At 45.0% G+C, this 18,274-nt stretch overlaps 1 protein-coding gene across 2 annotated transcripts in view; it reads right to left on the bottom strand.

Moving 5' to 3' along the window:
* Positions 1-17,079, bottom strand: part of LOC121577988 (protein CBFA2T2-like) — a 71,017-nt gene extending 53,938 nt beyond the window's left edge. The window contains exon 1 of one of the 2 annotated variants that reach the window (XM_045223658.1): positions 16,859-17,079. In XM_045223658.1, coding sequence (XP_045079593.1) covers positions 16,859-16,886 — 28 coding nt within the window. In that variant the 5' untranslated portion in view covers positions 16,887-17,079. Of the gene's footprint in view, positions 1-16,623; positions 16,671-16,858 lie in introns of those variants that run through there. The other variant, XM_041892021.2, reaches the window with a different exon arrangement.
* Positions 17,080-18,274: the final 1,195 nt, after the last annotated feature.

The following is an 18,274-nucleotide window of genomic DNA, read 5'->3' as shown; positions in this document are numbered from 1 at the left end:
CTTAGCCCTTTCGTTTTCTCTGCCACACTGTCTGAACTGTGTATGATAGAGTGGGAAAGGAAAGCATACACTTATGTAATCATTTTTTAATGAGGAAAGTCAATACTGAATGTGGTATGGAATTGCTTTAGCTCCTTCTTCATGCAGTCTCCCACAGCTGTTAACCATTGTGCTGAACTGTGCAGCCCGAGATTGAAAAAGAAAAGGGGCCGTTTCTAGCTGCCTACAAAATTAGATATCCCAGTGAACCTTGAGCATCTGGTTCTGTTCACACGCTCTCTCTCCGAACATCTACTTTTATAAAAATAAACAGAGAGCTTAAACGACAGCACCAGCGCTCTCCTCCAGTCCAGAGCTGGGAGGAACGAGGAGTTTGGACATTGGAGGGTCTGAAGGGGGTAGAGAGAGAAACATAAAATCATTACCTCACTCAATCACTCATTTTTCCTTGTGTTGGATGGTTTGTTGTGCGAGCGAAGGCAATAGGGGGATGGTTGTGGTCTTGAGTCCACAATGATATAGCTACGGATCCAATGGATACAGCAGTGTTGGGCCAAAGCCTTGACCATTTGGAGTGTGTGTGTGTGTATGTGTGTTCCCACAAAGCCTCAACCAAAGTGTAGTCCCACCTCGGTAAGTGATAATGTATTTTGGATGACCCACACTCAGATGCAATCATTACCCCATCTACAGTACGTTGACAGTGAAGAGTGCCAAAGGTAGCCTACTCTGCCAGGGATGGGGCCTGTCATGTGGTCTCAATCAAAAACCATCCTCCTTCAGCAAAAGACCCAGGCACAAACAGCTCCCCTCTTGGAGCGAACCCAAAAGCCTTTATACACACTTTACACTCACACCACCTTGTGCTAGGAAAACACAGCGGCCCCCGGTCAGCTGAGTTGACTACTGAAAGGAGTCATTATTATCACAAAAGGTGGCCACGCAGCCTTGTGGTGGCTCCAATGCCTCATGAATGGCTGTGGTGGCTGCTGATGGGAGGCTCCATCTCAAAGGGGGCTGGGGTAAAAAATAACTTTGCTTCTGAAATGGGCAATTATCTCCTGGCATTTTAACAAGCCCCAGAGGGCAACAAAGCTGGGGCGAGCCCGGCAGTGCTGTGGGCCCCCTCTTCTCTGTGCAGAGAAAGCCACCAACCACCACAACGCAACAGGAGCCCCATTATGCTAAGGCAACGCACATATGGTCTGAACGCAACGGATAATGTACTAGCCTTAGCGCTACGTTTGGTTTATATCTCTGACGGCTTCAGTCAAATGTTGGGCTGCATTAGCATATGAAGCCATTCAAGAAAGTTTTAGGTGACGAATGTTTGCGAAGCACGCAGGGTGGGAGGCAGCAGCATTTACTGCAATTTCATTGGTGATAATGGCATAATGACTGCTAATACTTAGCAAACAGCAGACAAACATGGAAGCCTACTCAGGAAGTAAACAAACAGACAAAAAAGTATGGCCTTTTGTCAATTGGATTTGCTAAACTCCTGTGTCCTCTCTGGTAATCGAGGAGTGGCGGCAAGGAGAGGGAAAGTGGCCGAAAATGTGCTTGTATGAAATGAGACTCTCCTCCAATCACACGGCATCAGGCAAATGACGAGTTATGATTTTCATATGCACATTTCCATGGAAAATTTTCATTTCATTTATAAAAAGTCTTCATATCTCAAAATCAATGTCATGTGGTTAATCAAAATTCTATCTAAATGAAAATTATACAAATCTAAAAGTAACTTCTATTGCCATTGCCAATATATAAAAATAGCATGCATAAACCAACAAATAAAAACATTGCAGCCTACATGTTGAAAATATCCTGATAAAAAAAAGAAACTATAAATCACATTGGCTACACATGGCCTGTCTGCAAGGAACTTGAAACATTGTATCAACTATTAACTTGGTCCAGCCCGATCGTGCTACCATACTTGCAACATTGTAAGGCCCTCAGAGTTTCTGCGCCAGTGAGCTCCGGACAGACAGACACATCTGTAGATTATTTGCGCAAGAGATCAGGTAGGCCGATTTTGACTTTCCACCAGATGTCACGCCCTGGCCTTGAGAGGCCCGTTGTCTTTAGTTGGTTTGGTCAGGGCGTGAGAATCTATGCTAGAAATTCTATGTTTATGTTCTAGGTATTGTATTTCTATGTTTGGCCGGGTGTGATTTCCAATCAGAGACAGCTGTCGCTCGTTGTCTCTGATTGGGGATCATACTTAAGTAGCCTGTTTGCCTACCTTAGTTGTGGGATCTTGTTCCTGTGTTAGGCTTGTTTTGTGTATAGCCTTGGACTTCACGTTACGTTGGTTTGTTGTTTTGTTTTGTGTTTATTGCACCTTGGTCTGACCCGTCTCTCAACGATCGTGACAGAAGATCCCACCAAACAAGGACCAAGCAGCGTGGCCAGGAGCGGACATCCTGGACATGGGAGGAGATCCTGGATGGTAAGGGATCTTGGACATGGGAGGAGATCCAGGCTGGGATGGATCGCCGTCCTTGGGAACAGACAGAGGATGCCCGGGTTAGAGAGGAGCAACGGCAACACAGAAGGTGCCGGCCGAGGAGGAAGCCCGAGAGACAGCCCCAATATTTTTTTGGGGGGGCTAAAAGGGTGGTCGGGGATCGATAGAGAAGAGCCCCGACCACTGCACTTGTGGGGGCTCAAGGAGGAGTCCTCACTGGAGGAGGACTGGGCACGGAGAGTAAAAGACTGGTACAGTCGGAGATCTCTAACGACAGTTCCCAGTCCGGTACACCTCGTGCCTGCGTCTCGCACCAAGCTAGTGGTGCGTGTTCCCAGTCCGGTACGGCCCGTGCCTGCTCCTCGCACCAAACCAGTGGTGCGTGTCGCCAGCCCGGTACGCCCCGTACCTGCTCCCCGCACCAAGCCAGTGGTGCGTGTTCCCAGTCCAGTACGGCCCGCCCCTGCGACTCGCACCAAGCCAGTGGTGCGTCTTCCCAGTCCAGTACGGCCCATCCCTGCTCCTCGCACCAAACCAGTGGTGCGTGTCGCCAGCCCGGTACGCCTCGTACCTGCTCCCCGCACCAAGCCAGTGGTGTGTGTTCCCAGTCTAGTATGGCCCGTCCCTGCTCCTCGCGCCAAACCAGTGGTGCGTGTCGCCAGCCCGGTACGCCCCGTACCTGCTCCCCGCACCAAACCAGTGGTGCGTGTTCCCAGTCCAGTACGGCCCGTCCCTGCTCCTCGCACCAGACCAGTAGTGCGTGTCGTCAGCCCGGTACGCCCCGTACCTGCTCCCCGCACCAGGCCAGTGGTGCGTGTCCCCAGTCCGGCCTGGCCCGTTCCTGCTCCTCGCACCAGACCTGTGGTGCGTGTCTCCAGTCCGGGCCGGCCCGTTCCTGCTCCTCGCACCAGACCAGTGGTGCGTGTTCCCAGTCTGGCCCGGCCCTGCTCCTCACACCAAGCCAGTGGTGCGTGTTCCCAGTCCGGCACGGCCCGTGCCCGTTCCACCGGTGCCTGGTTCAGCACCGGTCAGCTGCTCCACTCCGGAGTCAGAGCAGTCCGCTCCACCGGTGCCTAGTCCAGCTCCGGTCAGCGGCTCCACTCCGGAGCCAGAGCAATCTGCTCTGCCGGTGCCCAGTCCAGCTCCGGTCAGCGGTTCCACTCCGGAGCCAGAGCAGTCCGCTCCACCGGTGCCCAGTCCAGCCCCGGTCAGCGGCTCCATTCCGGAGACAGAGTAGTCTGCTCCAAAGGTTACCAGTCCAGCTCCGGTCAGCGGTTCCACTCCAGAGCCAGAGCAGTCCGCTCCACCGGGGTCCAGTTCAGCTCCAGTCAGCGACTCTACTTCAGACCCAGACGTCAGCCCCTCTCCAGGTTCGGGGTCTCCCACACCAAGATGAGAGAGGCCTGTAATTTTCATCATAGGTACACGTCAACTATGACAGACAAATTGAGGAAAAAAAATCCAGAAAATCACATTGTAGGATTTTTTATGAATTTATTTGCAAATTATGGTGGAAAATAAGTATTTGGTCACCTACAAACAAGCAAGATTTCTGGCTCTCACAGACCTGTAACTTCTTCTTTAAGAGGCTCCTCTGTCCTCCACTCGTTACCTGTATTAATGGCACCTGTTTGAACTTGTTATCAGTATAAAAGACACCTGTCCACAACCTCAAACAGTCACACTCCAAACTCCACTATGGCCAAGACCAAAGAGCTGTCAAAGGACACCAGAAACAAAATTGTAGACCTGCACCAGGCTGGGAAGACTGAATCTGCAATAGGTAAGCAGCTTGGTTTGAAGAAATCAACTGTGGGAGCAATTATTAGGAAATGGAAGACATACAAGACCACTGATAATCTCCCTCGATCTGGGGCTCCACGCAAGATCTCACCCCGTGGGGTCAAAATGATCACAAGAACGGTGAGCAAAAATCCCAGAACCACATGGGGGGACCTAGTGAATGACCTGCAGAGAGCTGGGACCAAAGTAACAAAGCCTACCATCAGTAACACAATACGCCGCCAGGGACTCAAATCCTGCAGTGCCAGACGTGTCCCCCTGCTTAAGCCAGTACATGTCCAGGCCCGTCTGAAGTTTGCTAGAGTGCATTTGGATGATCCAGAAGAGGATTGGGAGAATGTCATATGGTCAGATGAAACCAAAATAGAACTTTTTGGTAAAACTCAACTCGTCGTGTTTGATGGACAAAGAATGCTGAGTTGCATCCAAAGAACACCATACCTACTGTGAAGCATGGGGGTGGAAACATCATGCTTTGGGGCTGTTTTTCTGCAAAGGGACCAGGACGACTGATCCGTGTAAAGGAAAGAATGAATGGGGCCATGTATCGTGAGATTTTGAGTGAAAACCTCCTTCCATCAGCAAGGGCATTGAAGATGAAACGTGGCTGGGTCTTTCAGCATGACAATGATCCCAAACACACCTCCCGGGCAACGAAGGAGTGGCTTCGTAAGAAGCATTTCAAGGTCCTGGAGTGGCCTAGCCAGTCTCCAGATCTCAACCCCATAGAAAATCTTTGGAGGGAGTTGAAAGTCTGTGTTGCCCAGCGACAGCCCCAAAACATCACTGCTCTAGAGGAGATCTGCATGGAGGAATGGGCCAAAATACCAGCAACAGTGTGTGAAAACCTTGTGAAGACTTACAGAAAACGTTTGACCTGTGTCATTGCCAACGAAGGGTATATAACAAAGTATTGAGAAACTTTTGTTATTGACCAAATACTTATTTTCCACCATAATTTGCTAATAAATTCATTAAAAATCCTACAATGTGATTTTCTGGATTTCTTTTTCTCATTTTGTCTGTCATAGTTGACGTGTACCTATGATGAAAATTACAGGCCTCTCTCATCTTTTTGAGTGGGAGAACTTGCACAATTGGTGGCTGACTAAATACTTTTTTCCCCACTGTATGTGATGTTTTCTATGTTTAAGATTCGTATTTCTATGTTTGGCCGGGTATCATTCCCAATCAGAGGCAGCTGTCGCTCGTTGTCTCTGATTGGGGATCATACTTAAGTAGCCTTGTTGCCTACTATGTTTGTGGGATCTTGTTCCGTGTTAGGCTTGTATGTGTATAGCCTGAGGACTTCACGTTACGTTGTTTCTTGTTTTGTTTATGTTTATTGAGTTTAATAAAAATTTACGCTTTTCACGCTGCACCTTGGTCTGACCCGTCTCTCAACGTTCATGACACCAGATCAGAGCATTACATTTTTTCCCCTTTCATGCTGAGTGGTTATCAAAAGGGAGAGCTGGAAAGACTTTTCAAATAGGCTACGTTGAGGAACTATTGTCATTCTCAATGGACGCATAAACAGACTTTGTTTACTTGCTGTTTGAGGCAAAGAAAAAATTACTTTGAGAAGCTACACAGTGATGGTGAGTTAAGACAATCAGATCCCCAAATGGGCACATTCATAGGCCTACATTTGCGCGCAGGCCAGGTAGCCTAGGCCTACTTCTATGCGTAAAACAGGTGCGCGTCCTTACTCAAGATTGACAGGAGCGCTCCAAACAAAAGACAATTAATACATTGACAACTTGTAAATGGAATGAAATAAACCAAAACTTTTTTCTCACAAGTGTAGCCTAGGTTGTGCGCTCTGCAAACAACGTGTCCACTCTTACAATGACAACGGTAAGACTGTAATAACAATATATTGAATGCATGAACAGATATTACCATAACCAAACAAACATTGTAGATTTGAAATTGTGGGAATTAACGGTAAATGTACTACTGGTGATACTGGTGTGTCATCCCCGCGGCCTCCGCAACGGATTAGTCCACTGAGACAGGCGTGAATCAGACAGGTGTCTCGTGTGCCATAATTTTTTACAATATATATTTGCCACTGCTCGACTAAAAACATCTCAGTTGACCAACAGCATATCGGACCAATTGTCACGATCGTTTACAGACGGGACGGACCAAGGTGCAGCGTGATATGCATACATGTTTATTTATATTGAATAAACACCACGACAAAACAACAAATGAAACGAAACGTGAAGTCCAAGGTAGACAAACAACATACCTCACACGGAACAAGATCCCACAACTAACTCGTGCCAAAAGGCTGCCTAAGTATGGTCCCCAATCAGAGACAACGAGCGACAGCTGCCTCTGATTGGGAACCACACCGGCCAAAATAGAAATAGACATACTAGAACATCAACATAGAAATATACAACATAGAACATACACACCCTGACTCAACATATACGAGTCCCTTGAGTCAGGGCGTGACACCAATCGACTAAATGGGGTCAGCCCTACAGAATTCAAAACTCTTCCGTGAAGTACTCAAGTAGGATACACTTGTGCTTCTTCACCAGAAGGAGACTATCGAGGAGGGGAGGACCGTCTCCCGTTTGCCTACTAACGATTTTAAATCCTAGAGTAGAGAGGACGGAGAGAGGGGGGACTTTTTCCCAAATGAGAAAAGGCCTTTGAGGCAGCTTGAGTGTCTTACATCAGTAAATACATTTCCAATAAGACATACATGACTGAAAACATTCATTAACTTCATTTGCAATAATGACTGCTAATGCTGCGCAAACATGCTAACGCTAGCCAACATGCTAACGCTAGCCAACACTAAATTGCTAACAACATGCAAATAGGGCTCCATGCAGTAAGTAAACAAAAAACACTAGGATGCTGCTAAGTGTATTTTCTTTCAGCCGTAAAGCATCTATCCCCCCCACCTTGGTTCAAGTAGACGCAAGAGATTGTTTGTGTGTTGTTTTTTTGTCTCTTGAAAGGCCAAGCTTGTCTTTCGACATTCACAGGCTTGAGAGCCAGCCAAAACAGATCACTCCTTGGCTTGCCTCCCACCCACCATATCTCAGGCCACAGGGGTTCCCTTGGAATCAATGAAGGCACAATGGCACCTCAATCTTTGTGTGTGTCTCTCTCTCAAAAATAGTGCACTATGAAGGGAATATGGTGCCATTTTGAACACACCCCTGCTCTCCTCTGCTCCAGCACCTCTCTACCGCCACACTACTGCAAGGAACTCATTGTGCTTTATGTGTGCATTCTGGAGGTACTGGCCTTTTTTGGAAAATGTGCTTATTTTTCTGTCCTGTGCTAATAATAGACAGATGAAGAGATGACTTCACACCTTAACCATTGGCTGGAGTCTCTCTCTCTCTCTCTCTCTCCCTCTCTCTCTCTTTTGCTTTTCTTTGCAGACTCCTGCCTTAGATTATCAGAGGAGGAAACCGCATGAGTCCCGTCTGATCTTTTAATGCCCTCTTTTCCATTACATCTGGTGTGGGGACAACCTGACAGGAGACATAATGATTTTCTCCATGTCTGCTAGGATCATTTAGGGTGAAGGAAAAAAATGTAAAATAAATATGATGCTTGGCAGTGGTCTGGTCACATGCTAAAGTGAGGGACTATTTTCCTCACTGTATGCTCGGCACACTAATGATATCAAATCAGAACAGGCCATGTGAAGTCCTACGGGGAGGATGGTTGGCGGGGGGTGTTCTCTTCTTGGCCTCATCCCCAAGAAGTCTCAATTCAAAGCTATTGATTCACTCAAAGGCTTGTTCGCAGCTCATCCCGGGGATATTAAAAACAAATGGGTGGGGTGAAACGCTTCGAGCGAAAACACCAAAATATCCATTGACTGCTACTTTAGCCCCCCCCCCCCACATAAGCTATTGTACCCTACTTTTCAGACACTCCTCCTATATCACCCACTATTATTTTTTTCTCACTCACCCCCCCCACACCCCCACCCTCGTTCCCTCTCCCTCACTCTCGATGAAAGGCATGCATTGAGCCGGCAGTGGCATTCCGAAACCTCAACCCACGGCTCCAGAGTGTCTGGCTATTCAACACTGCTGGGAGCGATTAGTTTAAGTAAGGCCTGACCCGCCTACTCACCCATGGAAAAACGTCAGATCTCTTGTTACACTTTGGGTTGGAGAAGAGGAGGCCTGTGTGTGCATTGTGTATGTGTGTGTTGATGTGTGTGTGCATTGTGTTTGTGTGTGTTGATGTGTGTGTGCATTGTGTATGTGTGTGTTGATGTGTGTGTGCTTGTGAAAGAGAGAGAGAGTGCATTCGTGTATGAAAGAGAGCGTGTGTGTGTGCACGCGCGTAGAATTTACGAGAGGTGGGTCACACGCTCACTTGGCTGCATCTTCCTAAAGTTTCCACAGAGGAAGGCCAAGTGCACAGACGCCAAACCTTTTCTCCAATAACTCTGTTAAACGATATTCAATAACCACCTTCTCCTTCTCTCGCCATTTAAACCGAGCACCAGATAAACCTACTGGGCTATAGTTAAAGCCTTACATGCTCCCACTTACAGCATTATAATTACTAAATGCACAATGCAGCAAGACCTCATCTTTAGTTTGTCATCCTCTGCCAACCGCAGCACATAAACATGAGTTCTAAATTACTGATTAGAAGCAAAAACATGCCAGACCGACAGTCAGAGTGCAATATGCATGCTTTCTATGGCCCTACTGTAGTTTTGATACCTACAGTATGAAGGCCTAAAGCCTTTGTTCTATAGTATAGCATAGTAACATATACCATATGCAATATGCATACTGCGTTCTTATCTTCTAATAGCCAAAACATACAATATATACTGTAATCCATTTGAAGTCCATGATTATTATAAGCATAGTGCATTAATGTACACTGAACAAAAATATAAACGCAACATGTAAAGTGTTGGTCCAATGTTTCATGAGCTGAAATAAAAGATACCAGAAATGTTCCATACGCACAAAAAGCTTATTTCTCTCAAATGTTGTGCACACATTTGTTTACATCTCTGTTAGTAAGCAATTTATCCTTTGTCAAGATAATCTATCCACCTGACAAGTGTGGCATATCAAGAAGCTGATTAAATACCATGATCATTACACAGTCACACCTTGTGCTGGGGACAATAAAAGGCCACTCTAAAATGTGCAGTTTTGTCACACAACACAAGTTTTGAGGGAGTGTGCAATTGGTATGCTGACTGCAGGAATGTCCACCAGAGCTGTTGCCAGAAAATGTAATGTTCATATCTCTACCATAAGCCGCCTCCAACGTAGTTTTAGAGAATTTGGCAGTACGTCCAACCGGCCTCACAACCGCAGACCACATGTAAGCACGCCAGCCCAGGACCTCCACATCCGGCTTCTTCACCTGTGGGATAGTCTGGGGTGGGGGGGTGGTTCTGAGGAGTATTTCTGTCTGTAATAAAGCCCTTTTGTGGGGAAAAACTCCTTCTCATTGGCTAGGCCTGGCTCCCCAGTGGGTGGACCTGGCTCCCAAGTGGGTGGGCCTATGCCCAGTCATGTGAAATCCATAGATTAAAGCCTAATGAATTTATTTCAATTGACTGATTTCCTTATATGTGAAATGTAACTCAGCAAAATCTTTGAAATTGTTGCATGTTGCGTTTATATTTTTGTTCAGTATACTTAACAGCCACCTCGTAAAACAATTGTGCTTACAGGAAGGACCTGACAATAGTGCCACTTTCTGACCCACTAAGAACTGTATCGTTCCTGTCATGTCAGAGACGTAACAATAGGCATGTGAAATGAAACATACATCAAGACGGGGGCCCGGGAAAGTCCTTGTCGTTTCGACTCAAAGGTGTGCTTTGACATCGCCAGCCAGAGACCTCATCTCATCAGGGTGTACGGTTACCGTGACCTTGCGTGTGTTGTTCTGGTGCGTGTGTGTTCCTTCCTCTACCTGCAGTTGATCCTATAATAACCTTCTCGTTATCCCACGGGCCCGAGCAGCTGTGTTGTGCTCTTGTCTGGCGACAGCCACACCTGTGTTTTGCATGTGGCTCATCTGGAGAGCTGTGTTGGGAACACCTGACCAGGCAGATAGAGCCTGCTGGGGGATTTGTGAAGGGCTCAATTAAGCCTTGTTCACACTGCAGGCCTTAATGCTCAAATCAGTTTTATTTTTCACATTTGTTTTGGAATACTGACTGTCCAAACAGCAAGTTACAAGTGACCAAATCGGATTTGTGTGTGTTCAAACTGTAGTCATTTGCTGACATGGCTACGCTAGTTGTCATAGTAACGACGGGTGTGTGCTCAGTGGTGTAGGCTGATTGGTGGTGGTGCTTCTGCTTCCTATCACTCAGAAGTTGTTTTGTAGCAAGCTAAGGTGACAACAATGCCTGCCATTGAAGTCTCCCAGTTGCTTTGAATGTTCGAAATCATAGTGTAAGAACACTTTTAAAGCCTCAAAGGATAAGATGATCCAACTTTCAAAACAAATCATTTTTGGCTAGCCAAGGCAGTCAACTAGCTAGCTAGGTAGCTAGGAAATTCATTCATTTGTTTGCAAACAATTAACAAGCTAATTAGGTACCACATGTTCTTGTCAAACTGTCAAAAGAGTAGCAAGCAACAAGATATGCCAAATAACAGTCCACAAACTAAATAAATCAGATTTGACCGTTCAGACACAAGTCGCATGGCGAGGGATCTGATTTGTATCTGATTTCAAACCACCTAAAAAGGGCTCGTAAGGGCTCGTAAGTAAACGTTTCATGGTAAGGTCTACTACACCTGTTGTATTCGGCGCATGTGACAAATACAATTTGATTTGAGAAATCAGATTTGTATCTGATTTCAAGCCACCTATAAAGGTGGTTTGAAATGTGGCTTAAATTATCAAATTTCATGTGCTTTTTGGCTGTTCAGACTGCAGGAAAAAGATCAGTTTCGAATATGCAAAAATTTGGATTTGAGTCACTTCAAACTGCCAGCGCGAAGAAGGCTTTACAGCTCAGCTAGGTGGTCCTCTGTAGCTCAGCTGGTAGAGCACGGCGCTTGTAACGCCAAGGTAGTGGGTTCGATCCCCGGGACCACCCATACACAAAAAAAAATGTATGCACGCACGACTGTAAGTCGCTTTGGATAAAAGCGTCTGCTAAATGGCATATTATTATTATATTATTAGATAAGAACTCTGGGGGCAGACACACACACACGGGCATGCCTTTGCCTTACTCAGGGTTCAGCCGCAGGGATGTTAAGACTTGTCAGAAGTGCGCTCCCCCTGAAGGTGTGTGTGTGAGTGAGTGAGTGAGTGAGTGAGTGAGTGAGTGAGTGAGTGAGTGAGTGAGTGAGTGAGTGAGTGACTCTCTCACCCTATTTCTCCCACAGACACTAACAAAACAAACAGACAAGTTGTGTTTCTCTTTGTTGTTGACTAAAATTGATACAAGTTCTCTCTCCCCCCCTCTCTCTCTCAATTCAAAGGGGGTTTACTGGCATGGGAAACATGTTTACATTGCCAAAGCAAGTGAAATAAACAATAAACAAAACAACAACGAAAAAAACCAACAAAGAAAATTTAACAAAACAAAGATCTTTCTCCAAAAACTTCCCCACACAATAAGGATGATGAGACCACCTGCCTCGGCTCTGTGACCACAAGAGGTAAACTAAGGGCATAATAACACCACTGATCCCTTGATAGCACAACACAAAAAGCCAACAAGCAAAAGACACCACTAAAGGAAAGACACATGAAGATAATTGCACAGGTCTGAAAAGATCACATTCCAACAAAAGAGTGCAAGCATCGTTGAATACTGTCTGGAGATAGAGGAATGACAGAATGACAGCAGGGTTTAATTTCACAACAACTGGGCCCATATTCATAAAGCATCTCAGAGTAGATGTGCTGATCTAGGATCAGGTTCCCCCCGACGATAATAATTGTATAAAGACGATGATCTAAAAGGCAAAACTGATCCAAGATCAGCACTTTATGACTTCAGACCCTGAACAGACCCCCTTCCCTGGGTGACACTGAAGCTCAGCAGGACTGGAAACAGATCGGCGATAAATGGGGTGCAGTTTGATGAGGTAGCATGAGGAGTCATAAAGCGCTCGTACAACAGACACATGGGAAGAGTTGTAGGGAGACTTTGTCTGAACCTTCCATCATTCGTGATTTAAGTCTGCCGGTTTGCCAGAAAAGGTTAGCTTTAAAGCAGGGGTGTCAAATTCCTTCCATGGAGGGCCTAGTGTCTGCTGGTTTTTGTTTTTTCCTTTCAATTAAGACCTAGACAATCAGGTGAGGGGTGCTCCTTACTAATTAGTGACCTTAATTAATCAATTAAGTACAAGGGAGGAGCGAAAACCCGCAGACACTCGCCCCTCCGTGGATTGAGTTTGACACGTGCGCTAAAGCATATAACGAGACAGACTTGGACAATTGTACACATTATTTTTAACAGCCAATGATGTGTCATGTCATGTCACGGTTATGACAGTGTAAAGAATGTCAACAGTTATGACAATGTAAAGAATTCCGTGTGAGAGAAGGTTTGCATTTAAAAGATGTCCTAACTCTTGAAAGGTTTGGGGGGAAATTCTGCAAAGTCTGAAAGGGGTATTTGGGGGGGGGGGTGTCCCAAAATAACTGACAACTGAGTTTCTCATTTGAAAACCAGTCCATATTGTGCTATCAGTTTTCAATGGGAAACTCATTTAGGCATGGATTTGAACTCTCCTCTGGGTGCTGACAAGCCCACTGCAGCTGGACTCCCCATACCCATTGACCAGGAGCGAGACAGAGAGAGAGGGGTAGAATATCCCGAAAGCAGTGGAGAATAGGGGGAACCAATCCTAACGAGGCTTTGTCTGGGCTGGAAGAGGGAAGAACGGGTATTAAAAAAGCATAATGTGGTGGTAAGTTCCTTTCAGTTTTCTTTTTCCACTGTGACCGCTCTAATTTACTACTGGGTGATTAGTACTTTTGTTCTCGGTCAATGTCCTCTGCTTAAAGTAGGAGCCTTAATAAATGCCCACAGACAATAAGGCCCCCACGTCCCACCAGTCGAATGACCGAAAACACAGAGGGGTAGAAAGGATACATGCACTTTCAATGACGGTTTTGAAAGAAACACTTTTCACAGCAGTACAAAGGTCTTAATCCATTTTGGGGGACTTTCAAAAGTCCTCTGAAATCTGCTAAACACATTTTGAACCCCATTGCTGGTTTCAAACCCTTAAATGTGTTAAATGATATCAATGTGTAACGCAGATACAATGACACAGTACCTACATTATGAGGCTAGTTAGTCAAACAAAATGACAGTGTTAACAGCTCTGCGAACTGAGCCCTGTAGTCAACTCAACAGCATCACAAAAAGCCTCTAAGAAGTGATCGTCTTGACCGTCCACAAAAAAAAAAAGGGTTTGACATGGCGAGAGGAACGGAGCGGAGCGCGCCCCAGGCCCACTAATAGGTTTTGTCTCCTGTAGACTGGCATTCCAGAGGATTGTTATTGGCGGGCGATCCAAAGAGTAGGGCCCACATCTGGATCCAATCCTCGCACTCGATCCGTGCAGTGCGCAGCAACAAGAAACAGCTGTGCGAACCTGGTGTCAATTAGCCTCACATTCTCCTGACAGTTAATCAGTTCCTCTCCTTTTTTTTCTTCCCCCCTCCTTCACTTTCTGTCTCTCTATCGCTTTTCTGTCTCTCCCCCACACTCTCCTTCGCTTCAGGTTGCCTCACAGGCTGAAATAATAGGGGTATGTGAAATAAGGACGGACGGCAACTATCTCACGAAAACACATTACATGACAGGGTCTGTCAAGGGCGATTCATTGAGTCAGTGACTCGCAACACACTATCACAGCTTATTGTGAAATAGACAGAAATTACTTATTTGAAATTCTTGACAGGCACACGAAAAAGTCAATTTTTCGTGTGTATTACACGATTTTCATTACACGATTTTCTTTCTTCATGATTAATTCGTGTACATTACACAAACTCAAATTTGTTGTGGCTAACGTTAGCTAGGCTAGCTAGGTGGCTAACTTTAGCTAGGCTAGGGGTTAAGGTTAGGGTTTAAGGTTAGTGTTAGGTTACGGATTAAGGTTAGGACTAGTTAACATGCTAGCTAAGTAGTTAAATGGTTAGGTTTAGGAGTTAGGTTAAAGAGTTAAGGTTAGGGGAAGGGTTAGCTAACATGCTAAGTAGTTGCAAAGTAGCTCAAAAGTAGTAAGTAGTTGCAAAGTAGCTAATTAGCGAAAATGCTAAAGTTATCCATGATGAGATTCGAACACACAAACTTTGGGTTGCTGGGTTCTGACTCGTGTTAACCCTTGTGGAAGAGATTTAGGGTAGATGTGAGTTTCAAAACTCGAATGAACTTAAAAATGGATAGGACAGATGGATGTTTGTGATTTCCTCTCACCAAATGGAATAGATTGATTTACTAGAGTAAAAGTTTGGTTTTCATTTATACTTTTGAAGTTAGTATTTTAGTAGTTTATGACCCTCATTAATGAATAGAAGACTTCGGAACAGAACACGTTTGCGATTGTTTTTGTTGTGGCTCTTGATGAGGTTAACTCCACTCTAAGCATGAAAGTGTGCTCAAGTTGTTTCCATTCATAACCACACTTTATAAATGACTACGTATGATCTGCCTGTGCACACAAAATGTAATCACCCATCAGTGATGACTCAAACTTAGTTCATCTAAAAAAAAAAATATCAATTCCACCCCACTCCACTCAAATCATCTGCATTTCTGAATCAAACTCAGATTCATCCTCTGATAGTTATTAATGGGGGCCAGACTTAGAGCAAACCTCCAATCTGATGGGCCTGATGACGGAGCTGGATGAGCCCCCAGCCAGAGCAGCGCCATGGGGCCCAGTAAAGCATTAACAGGTGTTACTGGTGGAAAAGACCCACTCAGAGACCAGAGAGAGCCGTACATGAGAGACGATGAGAGTGGATGAGGATGCTGGGCTGACTCACTCCCCGCTACAGGCACCTCTCTCTCCACAGCGCCAGGGAAATTCTCCCACATGACAACACAACATAAAGGCGCCAAATCTGGCAACCCGGAGGAGCCACTCGAGCCAAAACCAATTAGGAGCCTAATGCAAACCTGCAGGGCCTTTTTGTCATTTATTTATTTCCCTTTTAAAAGTCAGGGGAATGGAATCACAAAAAATAAGGAAAAAAATAAGGAAAAATTAGAAAATTGTAGTTGTGTCCAATTTGCCCACATGTTTTCAAGTGGATTTAATTGAATCAAGTGACAAAACAGTGATTGAGAAAGAACGTGAGCGATGCTGTATTCTCTTTGGCACGTTTGTCATCGCACAACTATCTCCTAACACACCATATCCTAGCAAGACAACCGAGGCGCCACACTCCCCTCCATACTTTAAAACGATTCAAGTCATACCATTGAAAAAATAACTACATACTAACTAGTTGTATTTCAACAGGTCAACATTTTGGACCAAAACCCAAGAACACTAAGAACCATAAAACGGCAAATCGATCACGATTACGTTTCCATCATGGATGCCAGAGGAGCTCTGCTGCTCTCTGCTGGTTACTGTAACAAACAATTTCTCATCATTAGGACTACTGTCTCGTCTTTGTCGAACCATCGTTTGTTATTCGACATTGGGACAAAGGGGAGACGAATTGTTGCTCCCGGGTCAAACACACAAATACAGTTGTGCCTTGAGGCTGTGGCTAGGTCTGGCGACCCCACTTCCATTGCATGACTGTGCCTTTGTCCTACAGGCTAAGTAGAAACGTGGGAGTTCTCTATTGGCAGTCTTTCGACCGCCTGGTGTTATTGTCTTGAAAAGCTGTAAACTCCAGATGGTGCAAAACTTTGCCTGGTGGATTAACTCCAAATCATCCACTGAAAAGGCACATTTAGAGTGGCGGCATAATATCAGGATAGTATCAGCTATATGAGGGCAAAGCTCACAACATAATTATATGCATGTTATTATAGCCTACAGTTAGGTTAATAATTTAATCATCTAACAACCATGACAACAAAGGTAATGCATTTTTTTTTCTTTATAATGAGACAAATTTTAATTGACACCAAGACTGTCAACATAATTATATTGTTCTTGATGTAGGCCTACTTGGGCTATGTGTGAATGTTTTGGTACATGTAGATCCCATTGAATGTTTCCACTCTCAGTCAAAATATTGAGATCAAATTAAAATGTCTGCCTACTGAACGTCATAACATTACATTAGGCAACAAAACACTCAGGACAAAAGACACGTCTATTGTTGTGGGAGAAAATAGAGTAGCCTACCATACAAACACAGTTTCCGCATTTATGACTCCTTTCCTGAGCGCGCGCGACCAGTAGCTAGTTGACGTTGTCCCTTTTATTTATAGCGGCGCATCTCAACCAAACAAATAGCCATAGGATATTGTCAAAATAATAATAATACACAAAATGGTCACAAAAAAACCTTTTTGATGTATTTTACAGCACTAAAACAAACTAGCCGACAGCATTACATATAGATAGGTTAGTTACTTACATTGCAAAGCGCCCGGGATCCCGACCATGCTCTTCGCACTTTAAATGGCAGTGTGCACGTTTCAAGATACAGCCTACTATAACCAAAATATTATGCTTATCGAGTCAACTGATATCAGCCACTGACTTGTTGTTTTTCTATCAAGATAATAGACCACATTGATTTGTAACACTGCAGCATCAGGTATCAGGGGGCATAGGCTGCTACTGTAGCAACATTGCGCTGAATATTTGGGTGGGCGGGCCAAATTGTAATCCTTTCGACACAAGCCAATACTCTGCTGCGTTGTTACACCGTCGTAAAAGCAGGGAAATACATTTTACTGGCGCTAAATTAGGTTATGGGAAATACGACAATAATAATAATTAGGTGGGCGCTTACATTTGTCCTATTTCACACATGTACAAGTGCGAATTGGAAATTTGACAGCAACCCTGGAGCAATTAGGGTTAAGTGCCTTGCTCAAGGGCACATCCAAAGATTTTTCACCTAGTCTGCTCTTGATTTTAACCAGCGACCTTTCGGTTACTGGCTCTACTCTCCTAACCGCTAGGCTACCTGTCGTCCAATAGACCACTGCTTGGATATCAACGGTGTGTAGACAAAATGTTCTTTACCGGGAGCCATGTCTTTTAAATCAAGATATATATTATGTTTTTAGCAACCACTAGTCTGCAATGCATATAGGCCATATCCTACTGTAGTCATAAGAAAGAGCAGACAGTCATTACTAATGTCTGAACATTTTATCATGTTATCCTTGTTGAGAATATTCAGGTAATGTTTAGATTGATTCAGTGTTCTATTTTGGTCATGTTGTAGTTATCCTTGTTGAGAATATTCAGGTAATGTTTAGATTGATTCAGTGTTCTATTTTGGTCATGTTGTAGGCTATTTGTGGCATAGATGCTAATCAAGAATGTTCTATTTGATAATAATAATAATTTCTATTTGAGAGAGAGGTAGGTCTGGAGCACATCCCCATCTATTTATTTGATACATCCTTGTGCCATCTCTACAGTAGTGTTGCTTTCTTGCCTCTCTGCAACACAACAACCTATTGAAGGCAAGGAATGACTGGTATTGGAACCCATCCAGGCCCTCATGTTGTTTCTCTTGGAAACAGGATATATAATTTGGTTGCTGAGAGCTAGCCCTCCAACCCTCCCCCAACCCCCCTACCAACCACCCACACAAACACATACCACATGCTCCTCTCTCCCTCCCCCTCTTCTCCTCCCTCCCTCTCTCTCAATCCCCCATCCACCACCCCTGCGAGGCTGCCACCTGCTCTCGGAGCATGCCGCACAGCTGCTGAGTTACAATAACAAATTAACGCCCACCGTGGCCCAGCCATTACCTACTGTTTGTGGTCCCCACCAGGGACCTACTGCAGGCTGCAGCCTATCAACCCCA

Source organism: Coregonus clupeaformis, chromosome 12 (assembly GCF_020615455.1).
Source record: "Coregonus clupeaformis isolate EN_2021a chromosome 12, ASM2061545v1, whole genome shotgun sequence".
In the NCBI taxonomy this organism is placed as follows: Eukaryota; Metazoa; Chordata; class Actinopteri; order Salmoniformes; family Salmonidae; genus Coregonus; species Coregonus clupeaformis.
The sequence above is the reverse complement of the archived record's forward strand: the minus strand, read 5'-3'. Positions and strand labels throughout refer to the sequence as shown.